The following is a 25,902-nucleotide window of genomic DNA, read 5'->3' as shown; positions in this document are numbered from 1 at the left end:
ACATAGATAGATAGAACAAAAAAGAATTTAGTTTTACTTGCTTTCACAAATTTCAGATTCTTTTATTTATTTTATTTATTTAAAAAAAAAAAAAAGAAACTTTTCCATCCTGCATGTAATAGCCCTAAAGGTGTCATGTCATCGCAGTTACAATATCTTATTTTGGGAAACTTTTTTGGTGGGTGAGCAATCAATGTCCAACTTCCTCTCTTGACCATAAAAGGATCGTTGCTTGAGTCACTGACTCAAGCAGGTAGTTTCTCAACACACCCAGAACCCAGTATTTATAGCAGCTGCCTCCAGCACTGAGACACAAGTTGTGTTCAACGAGAAAACATGAAGACATTCACCACGAGCATTCTGCTGAGCCTGGCGGCTGCAGTTTACTGCATGCCCTTAGCGCAGGATTCTGCGGAAGATGAAAGATTTGCAGAGGTATGTGCGCTTGATTTTTATTCTCATACATATGTCCACAGTGTTGGGAAGATAAAATCTTCTCATTTACTTCATAGACACTTCAGTTCATGACACGTTAAGTATTTAACTGTTATTACTATATGTTATTTTCACCAGAACTACCTGAAAAAGTTTTACAACCTCACGGAGGAAACCGGTCCAGCTTTCAGACGCGCCTGGAGCCCCAGAAGGGAGAAGCTGATTGAGATGCAGAGGTTCTTTGGCCTCCAGATTACTGGAACTCTGGATGCTGGCACCCTGGCCATGATGAAGAAACCTCGATGTGGCGTTCCAGATGAAAAAGTCGCTGATTATTCAATTTTCGGAAACAATCTCAAATGGCAGAAGAACAGCCTCACATACAGGTGAGTTATCTGGAGAGACAATGAGCAAGAATAACTTGGCACTGTCGGGAGTTTATATATGGATGCTATTTTTCTGCTCTACAGGATAGAGAACTACACCCCTGACATGTCCCAGGCTGAGGTGGACGACTCCATCGACAAAGCCCTGCAGGTTTGGGCCAGGGTCACTCCTCTGAGATTTACGAGAATCTACAGCGGCACGGCTGACATCATGGTCTCCTTTGGTCGTCGGGGTGAGTTGCTAAAAGAAAAAAACAAAACTCACATCTGTTCCCCCTGCATGTTTAGTTATACTTATCCACAGAGAATGAGGTTTATGTGTAACAGCAGTGAATGATATTTGGTTAAAGTAGTCCTCATTTGAGTTTGTTGGGGATTCATTTAATCAAAACTTTCACAGAACGTAACATGAATCTGTTTTTCTAACAGAACACGGGGATTTTTACCCCTTTGATGGCCCTGACGGCACTCTTGCCCACGCCTTCGCCCCATCACCTGGGATTGGTGGAGATGCTCATTTCGATGATGATGAGACCTTTACTTTCCGCTCAAACACAGGTGATTTAGAAAAAAAAAGTTTTCCCACAGTCAGACTGCCCTCAGAGAGCGATCACTTACCCATCATTCTGTGTCTTCTGCTTCAGGCTACGTCCTCTTCATGGTCGCTGCCCATGAGTTCGGCCACTCTCTGGGCTTGTCTCACTCCGATGACCCTGGTGCCCTCATGTACCCTCTGTACTCATACAGAAACCCCGAGACCTATGTTCTTCCCAAGGACGATGTCAACGGCATCCAGTCCCTCTATGGTTAGTATCTGGATCGTCATGCCCAATGTGCATAAACAGTAGGCTTACTTGGCTTACTTACTTACTTTTTCTTCTTTTAACTTCTAGGACCAAACGAGGATACGGTTGAGCCTGGACCTACAGCCCCCTCCACTCCCGATGCGTGTGATTCAACCATGGTCTTGGATGCCGTTGCCAGCCTGCGCGGAGAGTTGTTCTTCTTCAAGGACAGGTACCATAGAAGCTGACATTTCAAGTGTCTAAATGCAGAGCTTTATTATTCAGAAGTCCATGGGGAATTTATTTTCCCCCTGATAACACATGGCTCTTTATTTGAAATCTTTTGTGTGTGCTTATTCTCAGATTCTTCTGGCGTAGCTACCCCCAGAGCAATAGACCTCAACAATCTCTCATTCAAAACTTCTGGCCTGAAGCTCCAACTGACATTGATGCTGCTTATGAAAACCCACAATCAGACCAGGTCTTCATGTTTAAAGGTGTGTGTGTGTTTTCTGTATCCATGTAATGACATAATATTCATATTTTACCTTGAGAGATCCCCTACAAAGTATGTTCTTCCTTTCTCAACAGGCCGTCAAGTCTGGGCATTCAGAGGCTATGACCTCGTGAAAGGCTATCCCAAATCAATTTCCAGCTTTGGTCTGCCCAAAAGTGTCAAAAGGTTGCAGGGAGCCCTCTATGATTCCAAAACTGGCAAGACGTTCTTCTTTGTGGATCGTCATTACTACAGGTATGTCCTAATGAGATATAAAAGGAATTCAGGAGGCGGATTGTTGTACGACTTTGACATAGAGTCTGACGTGTGCAAAAGCTGGTCTAATTATTGACTTTGTCTGCAGTTATGATGAGACCAAGAAGACTATGGATAAGAAAGCCCCTAAAGCAGTGGATGAGACCTTCCCTGGCATGACCAGCAAAGTGACAGCAGCATTGCAGTACAGAGGTGAGTAGCGGTCAAGCCTTCAAAACTACTAAAATTACACAATCATGGGTTTTACTGTGCCTGATTTAAGGCTTTGCGTAGAACTAACACGCAGCATCTCTGTTCTGCAGGTTTTGCTTACCTTTACAGCGGACCATACATGTTTGAGTACAGTCTGAGGACTGGGAGGTTGTTCCGTGTGCTGAGAAACACCTACTTCCTGCCCTGCAACAATTATTAGACCAAACAACGGACGCGTTTGTGTAGCTAACTGTTGTGCATTGAAGGCAAAGTTAAAAGAGCCCACAGTTTTGTAGCAACACGTATAACCAATCATATTATTTTGTTTCAGATTATAGGCATATACTGGATATATGTCCCTTTTTGTTTTGAAGTACTTTCTGAGAGTAAAATATTTGTGACGTCAGGCACTGCTATTTGAAATGAATTTCTAATTTAATTTTGTATGTATTTTATTTATGTAATATTAACAGTTTAAATATTCTTGCTTGTTTTTCAATTATTTATTTTATTATGCTTAAATTGAAGGGAAAGAAAAAATGACTTAACATTGCTTAAGTTATTGTAAACAGACTGTGATTCAGCAAATGATGTGTGTGTGAATCAAAAGAAATAAAAGGTGACTGGCATCATGAAAGACACCGTTCACTGTTTTTTATTTATTTATTTTTTGTTACTAGAAAAATCAAATGGGCAGTGGTTTGTCTTGGATTTTCTTGAGAGCCCTGGGGGCCTGGCATGTTTCCCTGCCCCAGCTGTATCTGCATCCTGTTGCTCTCACTCCAATTAACACAAAGCGCCTAGTAGAGTCTAGTACTTTTTATTAAAACCAGACTCTTTCCCAGCTCTGATCCACACTATAATACATTTGCAATATATGTATACATATACACACTTATATACACACTTATATATATATATATATATATATATATACAGGGCCGCCGCAAGGGGTGTACCGTGTGCGAACCGTGCGACCGTGCGGGGCCTCGCGCCCCAGGGGCCTCGCGCTATGGGCCGTTTTTTTTTTTTTTTTTTTCGTTTTTTCCCTTATAAATATCAACAGTCACGTTCCATTACAGACCTAAATGTGTACTAGTCTGTGCATATCAATAAATATATGTGCAATGATGCGCGTGTCTGTTGTTCAATCCAACTGATCAGACCAAGCGCAGACACAAGCTGCTCTGATCCAGACGGGTGGAGTGTGGAACAAACTGTCACACAATGTCGAGAGAACGAGACAGATTCAGGAAATTTCCATCAGGGGATGAAAAAATAAAAAAACTAAAGAAAATGGAAGAGTTTATTGCCTCTCTGAAAGGCTCGTTTGATAAATTTGTTACAAAAATCACCGATCCGACCGGGTCTTAAGCAGCCGTGGGGCCCCGCGTCGAGGCAAGACGAGATGATGATGAGGCAGGGGAAGGTATCCAGTATTTTGCTAATTGGAGAGTTAAAATTGCGCATATAGACACCTGATCCGACCCGAAAAACCCAAAAATTTCGCTCACGCTCGCTACGCTCACGCGCGAGGGCCCCCCTACCATTTCGCACAGGGCCTCACAAATCTCCCAGGCGGCTCTGTATATATATATATATAAGTATATATATATACATATATATATATATATATATATATATATATATATATATATATATATATATATATATATACATATATATATATATATATATATATATATATATATACATATATATATATATATATATATATATATATACATATATATATATATATATATATATATATATATATATATATATATATATATATATATATATCACCTTCTCTGCGACTGCATCATCATTTTTGTTTTTGGAACTCTACAAGAACAACACCCAGTAAAAGAAGAAGCCTATGCTCCACGAGGTACTAGAGCTCCTAAAACACAGAGAGACATACAGTACTGTATGTTTGGATACTCGATAGCAGCTCTGCCTTAAATACCATTCAGCCAGACAATCTCATGAAGAAACTGATCCCCTCAGGACTCCGAGATGTGATGATGACAGTTGTGATTGGACATATCTCAGTCGTCTCGTCACCTTGAGAAACTGATGCAGCGTTGCTCTGAAACAACCTGTCCCCCAGCTGAACCAAAGTGCAATGTACCGTTAAACACCACTAGGTGGGGTAACTGATTTTATTGTACTTTACAAGATGATGGTAAAACATTGTATTCCACTCTGCCTTCGCAATGTACAGCAAAGTGATTTTTTTCTCTCCATCTCATTTTTACATTTTTCTTTTTCAAATTCCAGAACTACAGTACAATAAAAAAACACTTTGTGCTGGCAAGGAGGTAAAAGAAAAAGATTATAAAGAGATATCAAACATTTAATGTGAACAGGTACATGTAGTTGTTGTAAATATGATTTGAAGCAGCATGCACTGAAGGCTGAGTCAGCAAAGATGAGAGAAGGACTTCCACTTTGTCACCAATATAGGACAAAATCATTGAAATGTTTAGCAACAGTCTTCCTCTGAAGGACTGGAGGTGATTCATATATTTGTGTAGTATTTCTCCTTCTCCAGTGCATAACAGTCTGATGGAGATTCAAGAAGCCTCAGTGCTGAAAGGGCAAAGTCGCAAGCCTACACCGGACATGAGCACTCTCTGATCGCTGATACGACACTACACTAGAAACATCATTCATCAAGTGGTGATATAAGCACATGGACAACATATTACATTGGGAAACCTTTGTCAAGCAGAGCGACAAAGCTGCATTCAAAAAAAAGATTTTATTGCACAGAAAAAAAAGCCTTTTATGAACCTTTAACCTTAAAGACGGTGTCCATATCCATGGCCTCAAAGAGGTATGTTGAAGCAGAGAAGCATCAATGACATGCAGGAGAGCAGCCTTTGAGGACCAGAATTACATACCCCTGTTTTAGGACAAAAACCTTTTTTTATTTTATTTGTTTATTTTTTTAAGAATACTTTTATTAATCCCCTTGGGGAAATTAGTCGCCAGCTTTTAACCCATCACTAGGTACCCTAGGAGCAGTGAGCTGCCATTTTTCTGGCATCCAGGAAGCAGTTGGGGGGGGTAAAGGGCCATAAAGCAACCTCTGCAGGCACTCACTCTTTCTAACCTCAGAAAGTCCAGAAGAGACTTTTATTTGCCCACCTAAACAAGCAAACAAGCATCTTCCAGGACTCGCTGCAGTTTGCTTATCATTGTGGGGTTGGAGCTCAAGATGCCATCATACACATGCTTCTTCTCATCTTGAATGTGAACAAGACAAAGGAGATGATTCCGGATTTCAGGAGATCCAGGGTTAGGTCAGATAGTTTTTCCATTTTGGGAGAAGAAGAGGAGGTGGTGGAGGAGTATAAATACCTGGGTGTTCAGCTGGACAACAGACTGGACTGGAGATGCAGCACTGATGGTGTTTATAAAAAAAGACAAAGCACACTTTATTTCTTGAGGAGGCTTAATGGTTCAACGTTTGCAACAAGATGTTGAATATTTTCCATAAGTCTGTCATGGACAGTGACATCACATCTGCAGTCATCTGTTGGCAAGTTGTGAAGCGCATTTTGTACGTGACAATTCAAAGTGCTTTACATAAAAATATTTCAAAAAATGCTTTAAAGAGTAAAAGAGTTTAAAAGCAGAAATTAAAGACAGACAGACATACGTTAAAAAGAATTAAACAAATTACATGCAAGAAATAAAGGTTGTAGTGCATTGTGGGAGATAACTGAAATGCAGCAGTAAATAAAAAGGTTTTCAACCTTGACTTCAATCAACTCAGTGTTTCAGCAGCCCTGATGCATTCTGGGAGTTTGTTCCACAGGTGAGGATCATAAAAGCTGAACGCTTCCTCAACCTGAGGGTTCTGGTTGGTTAATATTGGAGCAGGAGATCAAAGATTTGTATGTTTTTTGGCCTGAGACAATTCAGAGATTTATAAACCAGCAGCAGGATTTTAAAGTTATTCTGTGACAGAAAGGAAGCCAGTATAAAGCTGAGTGCTGATGTTTAATCTTTCTTCCTTGGCTCCAAAAACTATTATTTCTGTTTTTTTCTTCATTTAACTGAAGAAAATGAGTTGGAGAATCAGTGACTTAAAAACACCAAACAGTGCAGCCGTCCCATAGCAAGAAGGTCCTGGGTTCGATTCCCGCCGGGGACGCTGTTGGCGCTGAAGTGCATGTTAGTTCCCCCATGACTTCAGCGCCCACACCCATGGGTGGGGTTGGCGAAAGGGCCTTTCTGTGTGGAGTTTGCATGTTCTCCCCGTGTTCCCTTGGGTAGCTAATGTGAGCTACCCTCACAAAAACATGCAACAGTCCTGGGGCCTCATTTAAAATGGAGTGCGTAGGATTCATACTAAAAGTGCACGTACGCCCAAAAGCCGAAAATGGCGGGCGCAAAAAAAAATCTGGATCTATAAAACCGCGTGCACGCAGACTTCCACGCAATGTTCCCTTTATGAATCACAGTCCACCTGGAAAGCTGCGCCATATCCCGCCCTCAACACGCCCATAAATCCATATGGATGAGCCTACTGAGCATGCGCAGTGGCTTCCTGCAGCCTGTTAATGATGAATGCGTCAGAATGAATGAACGTGTCGAGCCACCGTGCCACTGAATTTCGCTGAGATCTGAGATCTAGAAGTTGTGGATGATGTGGAGAGAGGACAGTGAAACTACATTATTTGGTGGTCACAGTAAAAGTAGAAAAAGTATATAAATAGTATAAAATAAAGCGAGTGAGTGGCAGCACGTCGTTGCTGCCCGTTAGTGCCACGATCGCACAACGCAATTTCCACTGGGGGCAGGGGGGACATGTCCCCCCCACTTTTCAAAATGATGTATTTGTCCCCCCCACTTTTTACAGTTTAAAAACTAACGGTAGGCTCAGCAAATCATCAAGACGGCGGCCCGGCGGCCCGGCAGCCCCCGCTCCCCCTCCCCCTCCCGTCTCCCCTCAGAGCTGCTCTAGGCTGTTTTATGGTTCCGCATTATACCAACGCAGAGCCTACGGCGTAGGGTACGCGGCGACGCGCAACCTACGCCGGACCCTACGGCGTAGGCTCTGCGTTGGTGTGACGCAGAACCATAATTCCGGCTTAAAAGTAAACAACATGAGCGCACGTACCCGTGCATGACAGGCAGACACACACGGGGAGAAGGGACTATTTCTTTAATTTTTATTTTTTTTTAAACTTTATCCTTATGAACGCAATTGTTATATAGTCCAACTTTCCTTATTTTAATCAGAACACTTTCTTTTTTCCTCTTCGGCGTTGAGTAGTGGGCTCGGAGCGGAGCTATTTTATTATAAGTCTGATATATGTTGTGATATGTGATGACATTATTAAGAGTATGACATGAATCTGGCTTCATTTCACCACCTCAAACCCTGCGTCGCCAGTTCCCCGTGTCTTAAGTAAATTCTTACGGGAGGGTCCGAGTTGCCGTAAAGATAAGCAGATTTTTCGGTTAGTTTTTTCTTTTTAGATCCGAGGCTTTGCGTAGATGGCGGCTTCCGCAACTTTCAGGCGCTTTTTCTGCGCAAGCAAACTTTATAGATGAGGCCCCTGGGCTGTACACTGCCCCCTCTGGCCAACCGGGGCGCCAGATGGGGTGGGGAGGATCTGGCTGGAATAACGTGATCCTTCCACGCGCTACGTCCGGCCGGAGAAACCCCACCCTGTCTGGTGAAAAGATGCGGCCTGCTCACTCCTCAGGTTAAGGAGGAGACCTCAGTGCGGGGCCCTCCCTGGGTTGGTAGAGGATGGCAATGCCCAGGAATCTTACTTAGGTAGGAGCACTGGGTGATAAAATGGGGGAAAAAAAAAAAAAACACCAAACAAACTGATCAAGGTGGCTGGCTCTGTTCTGGGGCTTCTGCAGCTGATTGTGTAATGGACAATGCTTCATGAAACTCCATGAGTCCAACAGAAGCATTGACAACCTCAAGGACATCCTCATCCCAACACAGGGATTCAGCAGCTTCTTCAGTCTTCAGTCAGAGGCTTCACCACAGTAGTACACCAGCTTATGTTCTTTTGTAAGAGACTTAATCGTTGTTGGATGCTCAGAGTTGATCTTGTTTTCCAGTAAAACCTGGTTCCTTGGCTTGATTTAATGCAGTGAGTATAGGGTTTATATTATGGCCAATGGCTGGCAGGCGGGTTCTGTGAATTACCTTCTACTGTATTAGCTCGAGGCTGGTGTCCATAGTCCTAGTGAAGGTGAATCTGCAGATTTGCTGCCAGAATTCTGTATCACTTGTAACTGATAAATCGTTTTTCCAGTTTGTCTTGGATGGGAACTACTGAGTTTTCGGTGGATATCGGTACCCACAAGTTTGACAGTACATTCATATATTTAGAAGCGTCCTTTATTTTGTCAATTAATGTGTAAAAGTGTAAATGGTCTTTCCATATAGTTCTTGTATTTTTGTAACAATAAATCAGAGCAAGGATTTTAGAGCGCATGACTTACAGACCTTAGTTAAATATCATGAAGAGAGTATAATTGAAGCTGAAGAGGAAAAATAAATATGCGTGTGCAAGTGTATGTGTGTGTGTGGGTACACCGTGTTTGTTTAAGCGTTGCTTTTTAAGTTCAGCCTGCATGAGCCCAGAGCTCATAACATCACAGTGTTGAGAAAAGACATAACAATAAAAAAGCTTACGAATGGTTTATCAAGGATCAGCCGAGGATCACCCACGGATTTGATTCTACAGGGTGTGTTTGTTTGTGTGTGTTGTGACATTAGTTGCACCTAATTTCATGACTTGTCTTATCCATGATGCCCCCCTCCATCTGTGTAGTTCTACTTAACCCTATAATGACAGATGTATCATATACATGAATTTCTGAGACCTTAGTAGCATCCCCTTAATCAAAAAAAAAGGAAAACAAAGGTTTTATGTAAACCAAAAAGTAAAAAGGGCTCATGGGAATTTGCCCAACCAGTCTACATGTGCTTTGTGGATCTGGAGAAGGCATTTGACCGTGTCCCTCGTGCCATTCTGTGGGGGGTGCTCAGTGAGTATGGAGTCCGGGGCCCTCTACTAAGGGCTGTCCGGTCTCTGTATGATCGGAGCAGGAGTTTGTCGGCCGTAGATCAGACTTGTTCCCGGTGCATGTTGGACTCTGGCAGGGCTGCCCTTTGTCACCGGACCTGTTCATAATTTTTATGGACAGGATTTCTAGGTGCAGCTAGGGGCTGGAGGGGATCCGGTTTGGGAACCTCAGGATTTCATCTCTGCTTTTTGCAGATGATGTTGTCCTGTTGGCTTCATCGGACCAGGACCTTCAGCATGTGCTGGGGCGGTTTGAGGACGAGTGCGACGCGGCAGGGATGAGAATCAGCACCTCCAAAACCGAGGCCCTGGTTCCCCACCGGGAAAGGGTGGCATGCCTTCTCAGGGTGGGTGGAGAAGTCCTTCCTCAGGTGAAGGAGTTCAAGTATCTCGGGATCTTGTTCACGAGTGGGTTGACGATGGAGCGTGAGATTGACAGACGGATCGGTGCAGCGTCCGCAGTTATGCAGTCGATGTACCGGACCGTCGTGGTGAAGAAGGAGCTGAGTCGAAAGGCGAAGCTCTCGATTTACCGGTCAATCTACGCCCCTACCCTCACCTATGGTCATGAACTTTGGGTAGTGACCGAAAGGACAAGATCGCGGATACACTCGGCCGAGATGAGTTTCCTCTGCAGGGTGGCTGGACGCTCCCTTAGAGATAGGGTGAGGAGTTCGGTCACCCGGGAGGAGCTCGGAGTCGAGCCGCTGCTCCTTCACATTGAGAGGAGTCAGCTGAGGTGGCTTGGGCATCTGTACCGGATCCTCCTGGACGCCTCCCTAGGGAGGTGTTCCAGGCATGTCCCACCAGGAGGAGACCCCGGGGAAGACCCAGAACACGCTGGAGAGACTATGTCTCTCGGCTGGCCTGGGAACGCCTCGGACTCCCCTCGGAAGAGCTGGAGGAAGTGTCTGGGGTGAAGGAAGTCTGGGCATCCCTGCTGAGGCTGCTGCCCCCGCGACCCGGGAACGGATAAGCAGAAGAAAATGAGTGAGTGAGTGAAAAAGTAAAAAATGAATAAAATAACAAAATAAAAAATATGTTAATTTACCTATTCATGATGGTAAGGAAAATAATTGTTTAGAAATGTTTTTAACACGCGGCGGTGGCTAGACGATCGAGGGGTGACCCCCGCCAGCGGTCAGTTCTTAAACCACCTCCTCCCACCACCGTTAGCACCCGCACTCCCCAAACGTCTCCGGTGCCTCCTTTAATCCCCTTGACTGCGGTGATCATTGCGGACTCGATCTTAAAAAATGTCAGGTTCGCAAACACGCTGACAAAATCGTTTCCCGGATCCACAGTCCCCGACATCATCAACAAATTCCCAAACATACTCTCTTCTCTCCCAACGACGATCGATAAAATCATTTTCCATGTCGGCACAAACGACACTGCACGGAACCACTCGGAGCGTCTGAAAGTCCACTTCAAAAAGTTGATTGATATGGCCAGCAGCTGCGGTAAATCCATCCACTTGTCCGGTCCAATTCCCACGCTGGGACGTGGGATGGGTAGTTTTAGCAAACTTCTTTCCCTCAATTCATGGCTCCCCGCCTTCTGTGCTGCAAACAATGTAAATTTCATTGATAATTTTAATCTATTTTGGAATCGCCCAACCTTCTACTCCCGTGATGGTTTACATCCCAGTCAACTGGGCAGCCACATGTTGGCAAACAACATTCGTCACGCAGTACAACACAGCCGAATGAAAACAACGGCACCGCCCCCCTCCACTCTCACATCCAGAAAGGAAACGGTGATCTCACTTTCAGAGAAGTGACAGTTAATGTGCCCCCCTTCCCCCCAGCCCAGCGAAAGTCAACAAACTCCCCTCAGTGCTACTGCTGCCCCCTTGTGGAACAATATCCCCTCCACCATCACTATGTTATTTTACCAAAAAACGGACACTACAGCCACCCACCATATTCCCACTATAATCTCTGCCAGACACACCCAGCACTCAAAACGCTCTGTTGTAGCCACTAATTTAACACACATCTTGATCCCACCCACCACAATTAACCCATCACCTGTCAAGCTAAACCTTGCCTTATTTAACATAAGATCACTGACCAACAAGGTTTCCTCTGTAAATGATTTAATTATTAAAGAGAAGCTAGACATAATTTTCTTGACAGAGACATGGCTTAGCTCGGACAGTGCTGTTATATTAGCCGCAGCCTGTCCCCCAAACTTTAATTTTATCCATAAAGAACGCAAGGTCAAGAAAGGAGGAGGCCTAGCCAACATCTTTTCGGACAGTTTAAAATTCAAGCCTCTGTTGTTTAGAAATTTCACATCATTTGAGTACCAGGCCACCATACTGGCTTCACAAAACTCTGTGCCAATGATTAATATTTATCGTCCTCCAAACTCAAGTAAAGCACTATTTTTAACAGAAATGTCAGAACTTTTATCAACCTGCTGCATGGATTATGACAGAACTTTGATCACAGGTGATGCTAATCTGCATTTGGACAATGCCACAGATACCATGGCTATCGATTTTATTCAGCTCCTGCACTCTTTCGATTTTATTCAGCACACTGTGGGTCCGACTCATAACCACGGCCACACACTGGATGTGATCATTTCTAGAGGTCTGAATATTTGCATTGACCAAACCATCTATAGGCCAGAGCTATCAGACCACTACTTGGTGTGTTTTAACATGACTGCCACTGCTTTAGAGAAAAATAACACAGAAATTACTATCAAAAAACGCTATTTTAGTCCATCTGCTGCTGATGACTTTTCTCGTCATCTCGCATGCGCCACTCCCCTGCCCTCTACCCCCTTAGTGAACGTTTTGGTACAACATTTTAATCTAAAAATAGAATCTGCTATCAACATAGTGGCTCCTCTAAAAACTAAAAAGAAACATCACTCCAGAGTAACACCCTGGGTAAATGAGCATACGTGCTCACTCAAGAAAGAGTGTGGCTTGGAGAAAAAACAAACTCACTGTTAACTTAGAAATTCTCAGGTCATCAACAGCTGCATATAACAAAGCCCGGCGCTCGGCAAGACAGGCACACTTCTCTGCCATTATCAATGAGAACAAGAACAATCCCAGGGTCCTATTCTCCACCATTGAACATATTCTCAACCCACCTCAGTCCTACAAACAGTCACTACCTGCCTCTGTAGCCAAATGCAATGAGTTTGCATCATTCTTTGATAACAAAATTATTAACATCAGAGCTGGCATTGTGAATGGAGCTCACGCTGCCATGAGTGCAAGCAGGCCTACTGATCCCCCAAGGGGAAGCCTTGCATCTTTTTCTGCAGTTGATGAGGAGGAAGTTCGAAATACAATTTCACAGATGACATCATCCTCATGTTCACTCGATACTATTCCAACACACTTTCTCAAAACAGTTTTAGACAGTATTATTGGTGACATCCTCAGAATTGTAAACAGTTCCATTCATTCAGGTGTTTTTCCAGATTCTCTGAAAACAGCTGTGGTTAAACCCCTCCTCAAAAAACACAACCTTGATCCCACTGTGCTTGGCAATTACAGACCCATTTCTAATTTGCCCTTCTTAGGCAAGGTTCTGGAAAAAATAATCTACCATCAACTTGATGTCTTCCTTCAGGAAAATATGGTTCATAACAAACTGCAATCTGGATTTAGGAAGGGACATAGCACCGAAACGGCGCTTCTAAAAGTACTCAATGACCTTAGAGTATCCGCAGATAAGAAACATGTGTCTGTTCTTCTACTCCTAGACCTAACAGCTGCGTTTGATACTATTGACCACTCAATTCTCATACAACGTCTGAACTACTGGGTAGGTCTATCAGGCACAGCCCTATCCTGGTTCTCCTCATACCTGTCGGGAAGAAGATATTTTGTCAATCTAGCTGACTCTGTCTCAGACACTCACATAATTAGCTGTGGTATTCCACAGGGCTCAATTCTGGGCCCTCTTTTGTTCTCTCTGTATATACTGCCCCTGGGAGAGCTTGTTAGTGCTCATGGAGTGAACTTTCATTTTTATGCTGACGATACTCAGCTTTATCTCTCCGTAGCTCCGGATGACCCCTCTGCCCTTGATCCATTGTTGACCTGTCTCTCTACCATTAAATGCTGGATGAGTGAAAATTTCCTCAAATTAAATGAGGACAAAACTGAAGTTCTCATAGTTGGCTCCAATGAGCAGAAAGAATTAATTAAAAACAGACTTGATAACCTTACTGTAGCAAATAACCATACAGTAAGGAACCTGGGGGTTATCATTGACTCTGACCTAAATTTCAATGCGCATATGAATTTCATTACCAAAACCGCATTCTTTCACCTTAGAAATATTGCACGCATTAGATCATATCTGTCTCTGGTTGATGCAAAAACACTGGTCCATGCATTTGTTTTCTCCCGCATTGATTACTGCAATGCACTATTTTGTGGCTTACCAAAAAAAACGTCAAACCGGCTTCAAATAGTCCAGAATGCAGCAGCAAGAATTTTAACCAGAACCAAAATGAGAGAACACATTACCCCTGTTTTAGCCTCACTACATTGGCTTCCAGTAGTTTTTAGGATTGATTTTAAAATTCTCTTACTGGTTTATAAAGCCTTAAATGGACTAGCACCTTCCTACCTCCTCGACTGCCTACCTAGATATGTCCCAGGCCGCCATCTCAGGTCCACAACCGCTGGTTTGCTCCAAGTGCCTAAGAGGATGGCAACTAAAAGACATGGCGAGGCAGCTTTCTGCTTCTACGGCCCGACAGCCTGGAATAAACTTCCAGTGCACCTTAGACAGGCATCCTCAGTTGACATATTTAAAGCACAGCTCAAGACCCACCTTTTTACTCTTGCTTTTAGCTGAATTTTAAAGGTTTGTTCTTACCTGTGTGTGACCCCATTTATGCTTACTGCCGTGCCTGTTTTACTCTTTTACTCTTTTTGCTCTTTGCTATTGCTTTTATTGCTGGTTTTATTCTGTTTGCGATATTGTTTTTTTCACTGTCTTAAAACTGCTTTGTTTTTATTTTGCTTGCTTGCTTATCTTCTCTTGACATGTAAAGCACTTTGAGTTGCATTCTATGACAGGAAAGGTGCTATATAAATAAAGTTTATTATTATTATTATTATTATTTTAAGGCAATAATTGAAGGGTTTTTGATTCCAATATATAATTAAAGCTGCAAGCAGCGATAAACGGGCCCTTGCACTCATGGCCACCGCCCCCCATAAAGATATCAGAAATGACACCACTCACGACTTTCTATGTCAAACCATTCAAAAGTTATGGCAGAAAATAGGAACTATGAAATATCGATCAATCAGAAGAAGGGGTGGGGCTAATACGTGCCAATGACGGTCAAGTACTCAAAACCGGGTCAGATGACACCACCCACGACTCTCTATGTCAAACCATTCAAAAGTTATGCCAGAAAATAGGGACTATCAAATATTGAGCAATCAGAAGAAGGGGTGGGGCTAATTCAGGCCAATGAAGGTCAAGTACTCAATACCGAGTCCCATGACACCACCCACGAGTCTTTATGTCAAACCATTCAAAAGTTATGGCAGAGAAAAGTATTCAAGGGGGCACTGTTGAGCCATCTTGCCACGCCCATTAATGCAAACCATGAAATATCAAATTTATCACCAGGCCTGGCTTGCAGGCAAAATTTGGTGACTTTTGGGGAACTATCAAATATGGACCAATGAGATGAAGGGGGGGCGCGCTTTTTGGCGTCTAGCGTCACTACGGTAACGCTTTTGAAAGAGAAAAGTAATGCGTGTCGGCGCAGGATTGAGACGCAAGGAATGGCATAAATTGCAGCAACTGCAGCATTATATGATTAAGTCAAAATGGCCAACTTCCTGTTCGGTTTTGAGAGACTTTTCTTTAAGTTGCGACATGATACAGGTATGTAGCGATTTTCGTGCATGTACGTCAAACTGTATTGTGGGGCTTGAGGCACAAAGTTTTCTAGGGGGCGGTGTTGAGCCATTTTGCCACGCCCATTAATGCAAACCATTAAATATCAAATTTTGCTTGCGTGCAAAATTTGGTGACTTTTGGGACACGTTTAGGGAGGCAAAAAGGCCCTTCTTTCGTCAGAAGAAAGAAAGAAAGAATTCCTACCGATATAATAGGGCCTTCGCACTGTAAGTGCTTGGGCCCTAATTAACAGTTGAGATATTTTTGGGTGATATTTCAGGTTTTAAAGCTTTAGAGACGGTCTGAAGCAGGTTTTTATGTTATTTTAACTCCCAAATCAAGTAGGTGTTTGAGTTGCTGAGGTGTTTGGGGATTTCCAGCAATGGTGACTCATCAAGCTGTGGCACACAAAATAACACTGGTGATTGATTTATCTTTGTGTCAGAGGGAAGTGGGCTGAAGTCATGAAAACATGTGTAGCTTCTGTCTGACTAACTTTAATGGTGTTGTGATGATGTCATATTTTGCATTTCTGTCATCTGGGATTTACTGCATTATCTGAATTTTCTGGAATGTACAGTATATATTTAATGCTTCTTTGGGTTCGGGGACCGTTCCCAGTGCCTTCAAACAGACATGGGTAAAGCCTCTACTCAATCCAGCCCAGGTTGAGACCTACTAGCCAGCCCTGTTATTCCTTTCCTGTCTGAGGTCATTGAAAGAGTTGTTTCCAAAGAGGTCTGCGTTCCTGTCTCTGAACAACCTGCTACAGTACATCCTTACCAATTGGGCTTCAACAGCGGTCAGTCCAATGAAATGGCTGAGCTGTCTGTGACAGAGTCCTTGAGAGCAGCTAAAGCCACAGGTCAGGCCTCAGTCTATGTGGATTTTTGATTGTGTTTTCTGCTCGCACCTTGGCATTACCTTTTTCCTTTTAGAAATTGTGCTTTGGCATACTACGTTTTGGTTTGATCATGTTCCTATTTTTCTAAGTTGTTCTGGATTAAAAGGCGTTTGCTTTCATAAACAACAGTTCATTTTATATCTTTTTTGTAGAAAATTGTGTTGGAATAAAGCTTCTTAAATACAAAACCTACTTGTCCATAACTGCATTTTTAGGCTTGTGGCTCTCATTCTTTTTTCCAAATAAAATATAGCAGAATATAAATTATTTCTTACAGAACAACTATTTTTCAGAATCACTCAATGTTTTTCAGTTTAAGGTCTTTATATAGAAGTTAAAATGTGATGTAAAGCAGTAGTATTGGATTTTTTTCTTTTTACTTAAACATTATCACAAAACAATTTGACTTGATGAAATGATTGTATACATTTCTGTATATTTAGTATGGAACAATAATTGTCATGATAGCGCGGCATTTTCCTTTTGTGTGCTCTCATTGTCTGGCATTTTGATCACATGTTTAGTAATCGAAGATGACTAAAAAGAAAAAATGACAAAAAAACTGTGTTACATAAAATATCAGAGGGTTAACATGAGTATTTAGTATTGCGTAATATAGTGTTGTGACAATGATCTAAATGACTTCCTCTTAATTATTCTACCTAAAATAGATATACACACATGTCATCGGGCTGACACACCACAGAAATGTCAATATTTTCAATCAAAACATGGTTTCATAAAATTATTAAAGATGTGCCAAAAGTGAAAAACACAACTTTACACTTGAACATTAACTGGCTTGGAAATAGATAGAGATTTAATTTCAAAACGTCTGTGCTTGTGTTACCTTGTGTTGATCAATTTACCTGAGACATCTGTTGCACAATGAAGACAGTCGTGCTCCTCCCAGCATCCAGCTTTAGGAAACATTTTTGTTTACCAGAAAAAATACACAACAACTGTTATGGATGCACATACTTTATTAAAACTCAATTACTGTCTTCTGCTGACACGAGGAAGTAATTAAGGATGACTTCATCAGCAAGTCCTTTCCATTGAGGTGTGCAGGTGCTTTAAATAAACAAGTATAACGTAGAAATGTGATTTGACAGAAACAGTCTGCTGTAGGTTTTGGTTAGTAAATCTGTGTGTAAATCTTACGGAAGATTAGCTGATCGCTGGTCCAAAATGAGAGGTAAGACCTTTGTTTCGAGCGTGACTCAGCTTGTTCGGATGACCTCACAAACTACATTGGTGTTTTATCAGTAAAGCCAGTGGCCACAGGGCGGGAGCAGACAATCTATGAGTAAACATGCCGGGATTCCCCAAACTGGATTAGTGTTTTAGGAGGGAAAAAATGCCATTTATCGTAGTATATACCTTAACTAATAGGTAAAGGATCAGAAAACATAACCAAAGTAACACAGATTTCCACTTCTTTTGTAAAGATGCTAGGACAGTACAAAGAAATCTGTGTCAAATGAAAAAAGAAAATTATGGCAATTATGCAGCAATAAGAAGCACAGACATCTTATTGCTGTTTTTTTTTAATTTAATTATTATCATTATTTAATTGATCTAGTATCTTAGCAAAAGCATGATTTCAAAAATCTGTACTTCCCATGATGAAACATCATGTGGTACATCATCAAAACTAGAGACATAGTATGATATATACATTTTTTCCCCACTGGTCTTCTCTCATCTAAGCCTAGGGTTGCCACCCGTCCCGTAAAATACGGAATTGTCCTTTATTTGAGAAAAAAATGTTGCGTCCCGTATTTAACTAATACGGGACACGATTTGTACCGTATTTTCATTAACTTTTACACCATATTCTAGTTGAATTATTGAAATAAGTTAACTTTTAGACCATATTCTAGTTGAATTATTGAAATAAGTTAACTTTTACACCATATTCTAGTTGAATTATTGAAATAAATTAACTTTTACACCATATTCTAGTTGAATTATTGAAATAAATTAACTTTTACACCATATTCTAGTTGAATTATTGAAATAAATTAACTTTTACACCATATTCTAGTTGAATTATTGAAATAAATTAACTTTTACACCATATTCTAGTTGAATTATTGAAATAAATTAACTTTTACACCATATTCTTCACCTGTAACTATATTCTACATCTGGGCTGATGTGGACATACATAGCATAGGAGGCTATTTCAGTTGCTAGTATGGTTGTCTATCTCTACAGTCATGCAAGTTCAATGCTATTAAAGCACTTTAAACTTTAAATCAAAGCATTTTGTTTTTTCATATAAAATAAACACATTTTTATTCAGTTTAGTTTTGGGGCTTTTTTTTTGGCTCCTGCGCTGCTGAAATCAGGGCGTCCCTTATTTCTATTTCTGAAAGGTGGCAACCCTATCTAAGCCCTTGAGGCACTAGTTCAAGAAAATTGCTCAATACGCCCATTCCTCAACACATCCACACAGCCACCCCGCAGCCTATATAACAGCTGACTCCGAGGCACATGCACAAGTCCAATTCAGCGAGAAGGATGAGATCTCTGAACGTGTGCATTTTACTAAACCTGGCACTTGTAGTTTGCGGTGTGCCTGTATCACAGATTACACTGCAAGATGAAAGTTTTGCAGAGGTAACAAGTTTTTGTTTTGTTTTCTTAAACTTTGTCCTGCTATTTAACTCCAAAAGCTTATGACTTAGTGTCGCTCCTTGTCTTCTTCCACAGAGCTACCTAAAGAAATTCTTCAACCTGACAGAGGAGCGAGGTCTGTCGACCCGCAGGGGAATCAGCCCTGTGAGCAGGAAGCTGGGGGAGATGCAGAGGTTCTTTGGTCTCCAGATTACTGGGAATCTGGATGCTGAAACCCTGGAGCTGATGAAGAAGCCTCGCTGTGGGGTTCCAGATGAAAACATTGCTCGTTTCTCAACTTTTGGAAACAATTTGAAATGGCAGAAAAATGACCTCACATACAGGTAGATCAACTAAAGACAATATATATGAGGGAAACAGGTTATTGTAGTAAGTCCATTGAATGATAAATCACATCATCCCTCTGTCATACAGGATAGAGAACTACACACCCGACATGTCTGTGTCTGAGGTGGACTGGTCCATGGATAAAGCTCTCCAGGTTTGGGCCAGGGTCACTCCTCTAAGATTCACAAGAATATACAGCGGCACAGCTGACATCATGGTCTCCTTTGGTCGTCGGGGTGAGTAGAAAGTAATAATTAGAGCTGGATGGAACACGTCCTTGAAATACTCAGGAATCTCTAATTGTACTGCAGTCTCAATGACTCAGCTAACCTTACATGTATTTACTGGTAAATGCTTCATGTGCCCATCATGCAAAAGGACAAAGTTTTAAGTACTGTTCTATGCAGTACATAGAACACAAAATGATAGGATAGGAGTACTTTGTAAAAGTTGGATTCTTTCTGTTGACATCCTAAATCCAGGCTTAACTTTATGTAAGTGCTGTATTTCCTTCATGACAGCTTCTTGTCATCTTACCTACATACATGTCCCTCGGTGCATATCTGAGTGTCAGTTATCTCTTAGTAACAATAGACCATTTGTTGTTGTGAAGTTACATAATAAGTAAGGCCTCCCTACAGAGACATTTTTCACTGATGGCAAGCCTGTGCTTGCGTCTCTGGCTGTTTCCTCCTGTCACTTTGTGCAAGTGACAACAAAACTTGCCTCTTACTGTGATGACGTAGAAACGGTTAAGTGATGCGCTCTAAAATCCTTGCTCTGATTTAGTGTTTAAAAAATACAAGAACAATATGGAAAGACCATTTACAGTATAAAAACGTGACATTAAGATGATTTTCCACGCAGCACATGGTGATTATTATCCCTTCGACGGCCCTGATGGCACACTAGCCCATGCCTTTGCTCCTTCCTCTGGCATTGGAGGAGACGCTCATTTTGATGATGATGAAACTTTCACCTTGCATTCAAGCAGAGGTGAGTTTGAAATTGACGCTTTGAAAGAATTATATTGAATTAATTACAAATATTTCCTGCATATTTTGGCACCAAAATCGTGTAACTGATGTGTGTTTCTGCTTCAGGCTACGTCCTCTTCATGGTCGCTGCCCATGAGTTCGGCCACTCTCTGGGCTTGTCTCACTCCGATGACCCTGGTGCCCTCATGTATCCTCTGTACTCATACAGGAGCCCTGACTCCTTCGTTCTGCCCCGGGACGATGTCAAAGGCATCCAGTCCCTGTATGGTAAGGAGCAAGCATCTGTTTCTTGATGAACTCTCTTGCAAAATTTGTGGCATTGCACTCAGCTGTTTGGGGCTTTGTTAATCTGTAATCCAGGGTGTTCCTGATGTGGATTATGCTTCACCTTTTAGGCTCAAACCCTACTAAAGATCCCTCTATTGGTGAACCTCAGCCACCTACTACTCCCGATGCTTGTGATTCAACAATGGTGCTGGATGCTGTCACCACCTTGCGAGGAGAAATGCTTTTCTTCAAGGACAGGTATCAGGCATATTACTACTAAGCGGGAAAATCTAAATCCAATTTCGTAAAAGGACTGTTTCTTAGCACATGTAATGAATAGTTGTGTTCCTGTTTATTCCCAGCTTCTTCTGGCGCAGCTTACCTCAGAGCAGGACCCCTCAGCAAAGTGTCATCACAAACGTCTGGCCCAGCGCCCCCGTCAACATCGATGCTGCTTATGAAAGCCCACAGTTGGACAGAGTCTTTCTCTTCAAAGGTCAATAACCTCTCTTAATTTGCGTAGAATGAAATCCATTTTAGAGTTACCCTAAGCTTGTATTTCAATCATCTGGCAACAGGACATAGCGTGTGGGCTTTCTCTGGTTATCAGCCTGTACAGGGCTATCCAAAAAAGCTTTCACATTTCGGCCTTCCGAGAATGGTGAAGAAGATCGACGCTGCTCTGCATGATGTGGCATCTGGCAAAACGCTCTTCTTTGTTGGGAAGTATTTCTTCAGGTGGGTCCAATTCATTTCTAATTGCACTTTTTATTCCTCAGTGTGAGCCTATATTTAATATCATTTGTCATCTTCAGTTATGATGAGGCCAGGAAGACTATGGACTGGGGTTTTAGAAGGGTGGATCAGACATTTCCCAACATTTCCAGCAAGGTGACGGCAGCCTTCCAGTATAGAGGTGAGTGGTAACGAGCACTGATCCAAGTCTCCATGACAAACCAACAAAGTGAGAGGATTGTCATGAACATTTTAAACCTCTTAATAAAGGATTCATCCCATTTGAAACGTACTTTTGTAAAGTAAAGTAAGTCATCTTTATTTGTTAGTATACAGTATACAGTATACATTTTGGCAAATGCAGTTATTTACTTTTATTTTTAACAGTAATTTAAGACCAAAAATGAATCTACATCCTCCTTGAAATCGCACAATAGACGATGCTCAAGTGTGACAGGATTAAAAGTTTAAGGGCATGTACAAGGTCCTCTGGGACCTCTTGACGTTTAAAATACTGACAAATCACAGCATTTAAATAGTCCCACATACAACTCTTATAATTTGATTAGAAAAATAAGCGGATGGTTTCTGTTTGACAGATCTATTGTCTTTATGCTGAGCTAATATTATCATCTTATCGTCTTTGTTTCACATCAGCCTAAGTCTTTATTACATTAATTATTTAGTTTTTTTTTTTTTTTTCCAGGGATTAATAAAGCATTTTTTTATTGAATTTGTTTGTTTATTTGTTAATACTTGTATTTTATAAGTAGCACAGACACTAACCTGACTTGTCTGTGTTTCAGGTGTGACTTACATTTACAGTGGATCTCACATGTTTGAGTACGACCTCAGGACCGGGAGGCTGTACCGTGTGCTGAGGAACAGCTACTTCTTGCCTTGCAATAACTTCTAGGCCAATTTATCTCATACTGTTGCTCTGTTGAGGATTGTAGTTTTAAGATGTTTAAATGTGGAAATTAATCTTCTAACTTCAAATTGGTGGTTGATTTTAAAATAATACCCCTATTTTAAAATACATTTCCAGTCCTTTCGTCCTCCAAAATACAATCAAATCATCTTATATGAATTATGAACTATCAAATACACAAGTCCAACTTTATATTTAATGCTATTGTCAAACAGTCAACATTTCTGTATTTATAAAACACCAACCTTTAAAAGGAACCCTGGCTATTAAGACATGTAGGTCTTAAAAGATAAATGGTATCAATTATAACAATGTGATATAAAAAACCTTGTTGATGTCTTCGTTTTTATAAAATTTGAAAATATAATTTAACTCGTAGGTCGCCATTGTTGTTTACATTCTGGGTAGTGACGTCAGACGGTGGCACCTGCTAACCCCCGTCCACTGTTTTGACACCCAGAAACAGATGAAAACACAGCTAAACAGGTGACGGCGCACCAGAAACACAGATCAAAACACAGCCAAACATTAAGGTGACGAAGCACCTACAAAAAAGTAAAAAAAAAAAAAAAAAAAAGTGCTGCAGCATAAAGCATGAACTATAAAAACACCATAAAACTCAGATAGACTAACCGACCACACGTTTCAACCAGCAGATAGCCAATGCTACAATAAAAACCCCAGCCAGATCTGGTGTCATTAAATTAAATAAAGATGTTCTTGCCTATTTGATAGCGAAGTCTGCGCCTCCCGTTTCGTCAAAGTCCCGGGCCAGTCCCCTCAGCCTCTGGTCTGTCATCACCCAGAACCGAGGCCGGTTTTAGGGGGGGAGAGGGGTGGGCTAGGCCCACCCAAACGTGCATATTGCCCACCGGCTTCTCCATCCCGGCGGCGAGAGCGGAGAGCGGATGGCGGTGCGCTGCAGGCTCTAAAGCCCCGGCTACGCCGTCTACGCCGTAGGCCACGCCGTCTACGCAGGAGCCTAATGCACTGGTAAGATGCGCACGACATTGATCATTTTTGCAGATCTCCCGTGCATCACAGAACTTTGATCCAGTTTGCCTGAACCGAGACGTCTTATGGGCTCCCTCGTCAGCCTCCACGGCCGGGAGAGTGCTGCTCATCTATGTTTTGGATACCTGTCCCAGTTAAACTAACGCGGCTTATCTTTCCCGCTCTACGTCATCGCCCCCAGAATGCATTGCGCAGGTAAAACATGGCGCCTCCCGCAGGTCAAAATATGTGATAAACATTGTAGATTTTTAAAGCAATTAGATTATTTTATGTGTTTCTAACAACATATTTTAGTATAAGAGAACAATTGTGGCTAATTAGGGACTACATGTCTTAATAGCCAGGGTTCCTTTTAAGAATTAATCAATCAAGTGCACTTGATCAGCAGCACCTGGTTGCAACGTACCTTTCTGAGTTAGCAGAAAGAAGGTACTTTTACTTTCTTACTTCGTTTACTTTACTTTTACAGGTTGTTCTAGGTTTTGTTCAATCGTAATGACATTGTATATGTCATGTGTTATTTTACATCAGAGGCGTTAATTAATTTTAAGACCTGGTGAGGATCTTTTCTTTTTTTATGTCCTAATACATAAAACATTCTAGTTGAAAAAGGAAATTATTTTCTGCATAAATGATAAATGTTTCTGTTGATCTGATTATAATCATTTTAATATCATTATGTCTTCTCCCTGGCATATGTGCGTGCGTGCGTGCGTGCGTGCGTGCGTGCGTGCGTGCGTGCGTGCGTGCGTGCGTGCATACGTGCGTGTGTGTGTACATATTAAAGTGCACACATTATTATTGTAATGTATGTATGAATAAAGAACTACATATTTTACACTTGTATACATTTTATTTTGATCAAAGACTGATGTGAACATATTAGATTAGAGTGTATTAATCCCCCGACATTTCCTTGTTACACCAGTCAAAAGATTTAAGAAAAGCAAAATATACAATATACCCTGTACAAAAAGGATGAACATCCAACTATATGATATTTTTTTAAATATACAATAAACCTATGAGGGAATTAAGAGATATGTATGTAAGTAAGCACAATAAATAGTTATGTTATGTCAGGGCAAAAGGATTTAGTACTCTCCATTAAATGATAAACATTTTGTAAATCACATATTAATAGTATTTAGCAGAAAGGAGAACAGGGTGAAGCTACAGATATGTTGCCAGTGCATCTTGTCAACAGTGCGTCTTCTTCCCTCTCCTGTCTGATTCATAAACTGCACCCTTAAAGATTGTTTTACTTGGCAGGTTTTCATACTTAAATGCATCCAGTACATATAAAAATGGCATACTCCTCACTTGCTCCTCTCAATAAAAAATATTTAAAATATTTTAGTACTAAGCTATTATGACAACCATCTGCTCACAATAACTATTTGAAATTCATATGTTCAACATCTTTTCGTTTTATAAAATATAAAATTTGCAGGCTTGAAATAAAAAAAGTACATATATAAACATTAACATTGGCAAAGTAATAGAGCAGAAAAATGTGCATGAAATTGGAGAAATAGAAAGAGCGTCTTGTTAACTTTGGCATAAAGGAAGGAGGAGCACCAAAGTCCTGGAACTAATGGGCCGTGATTTGGCAACTGCTGATCCACTAAATAGACCGTGTTGTGGATACGTGTCAGAATCCCCAGTGAAGGTTTCGCACCATCAGGCGACATCAGCTGAAGTCAAATGACTACAGTTGCTCCAGGGAGAGACTCCGTTTGTGGCATCTTCAGTTGTATTAAATAAGTATATCCTGGATAACCAATAATATCCACAAAAGGTTCATTGGCAACCAAGGATGATTGGTATTGTATTGTTTCTGATTGGCATTTGGCTCATAATAGCATTTTTTATATATATTTATTTATTTTATTCTTTTATTTCATTCTCATGGGATTTCTTTTCTGGAAGGTTTTTATTGTTCTAAGTCTCTACGTGTTTTATGAATATTTTTGTAGTCCATGTTTTCATTTTTAATTTATCTGTAAAGCACTTTGGTCAACAGTGGTTGTTTGAAAGTGTTATATAGATAAAGATGGATTGATTGGTGATGCTGGAAAGACAATCAGAAAACAAGCCCAAGGACCAGCCAGGAGGGCATTACAGTAGTTGAGTTAGCTGATAACCATGGCCTGTAACCAAGGACCTGGGTAGCATAGTTAGTTAGGTATGGTCTGATTTTCCTCATGCTGTACAATGCAAATTGACATAACTGCGTGACAGAGCCAAACCGGCTAGAGAAGGATAGCTGGTCATCCTACTAGGCAGAAAGTGTTTCCAAGTAGAAGCAATTTTTATAAATTGCACAGAGTAAAGTTACAGATCGTTAAAAAAATATACATCATTGAGCTCAAGATTAACAAAGTTTATTTTATCTGAAGCGCAACAGGATAGTCAACATGCTGCATCGGAAGCTGCTTAGATGAAAGACAGGAACTGACAGGTCATTCAAACGACACTGTGGCCATCTGCACCTGAAATATAGACACTTGTTCTCTTAG

General features: G+C 41.3%; 2 protein-coding genes across 2 annotated transcripts in view; both read left to right on the top strand.

The window, feature by feature from the left end:
* LOC133459348 (uncharacterized) overlaps positions 1-25,902 on the top strand; it is a 49,938-nt gene that overhangs the window by 15,856 nt on the left and 8,180 nt on the right. Inside the window, exons 9-27 of the mRNA XM_061739237.1 lie at positions 369-435; positions 574-821; positions 906-1,054; positions 1,251-1,379; positions 1,466-1,627; positions 1,715-1,838; positions 1,970-2,103; positions 2,198-2,357; positions 2,467-2,570; positions 2,681-2,787; positions 19,184-19,431; positions 19,523-19,671; positions 20,303-20,431; positions 20,539-20,700; positions 20,829-20,958; positions 21,063-21,196; positions 21,279-21,438; positions 21,516-21,616; positions 22,242-22,302. Coding sequence (XP_061595221.1) covers positions 369-435; positions 574-821; positions 906-1,054; positions 1,251-1,379; positions 1,466-1,627; positions 1,715-1,838; positions 1,970-2,103; positions 2,198-2,357; positions 2,467-2,570; positions 2,681-2,787; positions 19,184-19,431; positions 19,523-19,671; positions 20,303-20,431; positions 20,539-20,700; positions 20,829-20,958; positions 21,063-21,196; positions 21,279-21,438; positions 21,516-21,616; positions 22,242-22,302 — 2,658 coding nt within the window. The remainder of the gene's footprint in view (positions 1-368; positions 436-573; positions 822-905; positions 1,055-1,250; positions 1,380-1,465; positions 1,628-1,714; positions 1,839-1,969; positions 2,104-2,197; positions 2,358-2,466; positions 2,571-2,680; positions 2,788-19,183; positions 19,432-19,522; positions 19,672-20,302; positions 20,432-20,538; positions 20,701-20,828; positions 20,959-21,062; positions 21,197-21,278; positions 21,439-21,515; positions 21,617-22,241; positions 22,303-25,902) is intronic.
* On the top strand, positions 18,986-24,141 carry mmp13a (matrix metallopeptidase 13a). Its single transcript, XM_061740216.1, has 10 exons — positions 18,986-19,090; positions 19,184-19,431; positions 19,523-19,671; positions 20,303-20,431; positions 20,539-20,700; positions 20,829-20,958; positions 21,063-21,196; positions 21,279-21,438; positions 21,516-21,616; positions 22,242-24,141. Exons 1-10 carry the CDS (start codon positions 18,992-18,994, stop codon positions 22,349-22,351), a joined length of 1,422 nt encoding a protein of 473 aa, XP_061596200.1. The 5' UTR covers positions 18,986-18,991; the 3' UTR covers positions 22,352-24,141.

The sequence above is a fragment of the Cololabis saira genome, chromosome 14 (assembly GCF_033807715.1).
Source record: "Cololabis saira isolate AMF1-May2022 chromosome 14, fColSai1.1, whole genome shotgun sequence".
In the NCBI taxonomy this organism is placed as follows: Eukaryota; Metazoa; Chordata; class Actinopteri; order Beloniformes; family Belonidae; genus Cololabis; species Cololabis saira.
This window is presented reverse-complemented; position numbering and strand designations above follow the sequence as displayed.

Excerpts from the sequence above, each read along its gene's own strand:
- mmp13a (XM_061740216.1), top strand. The coding sequence starts at position 18,992 with ATGAGATCTCTGAACGTGTGCATTTTACTAAACCTGGCACTTGTAGTT. Across the intron at positions 20,432-20,538 it reads CACCTTGCATTCAAGCAGAG|GCTACGTCCTCTTCATGGTC; the intron begins GTGAGTTTGAAA and ends TTTCTGCTTCAG. Across the intron at positions 21,197-21,278 it reads CAGAGTCTTTCTCTTCAAAG|GACATAGCGTGTGGGCTTTC; the intron begins GTCAATAACCTC and ends ATCTGGCAACAG.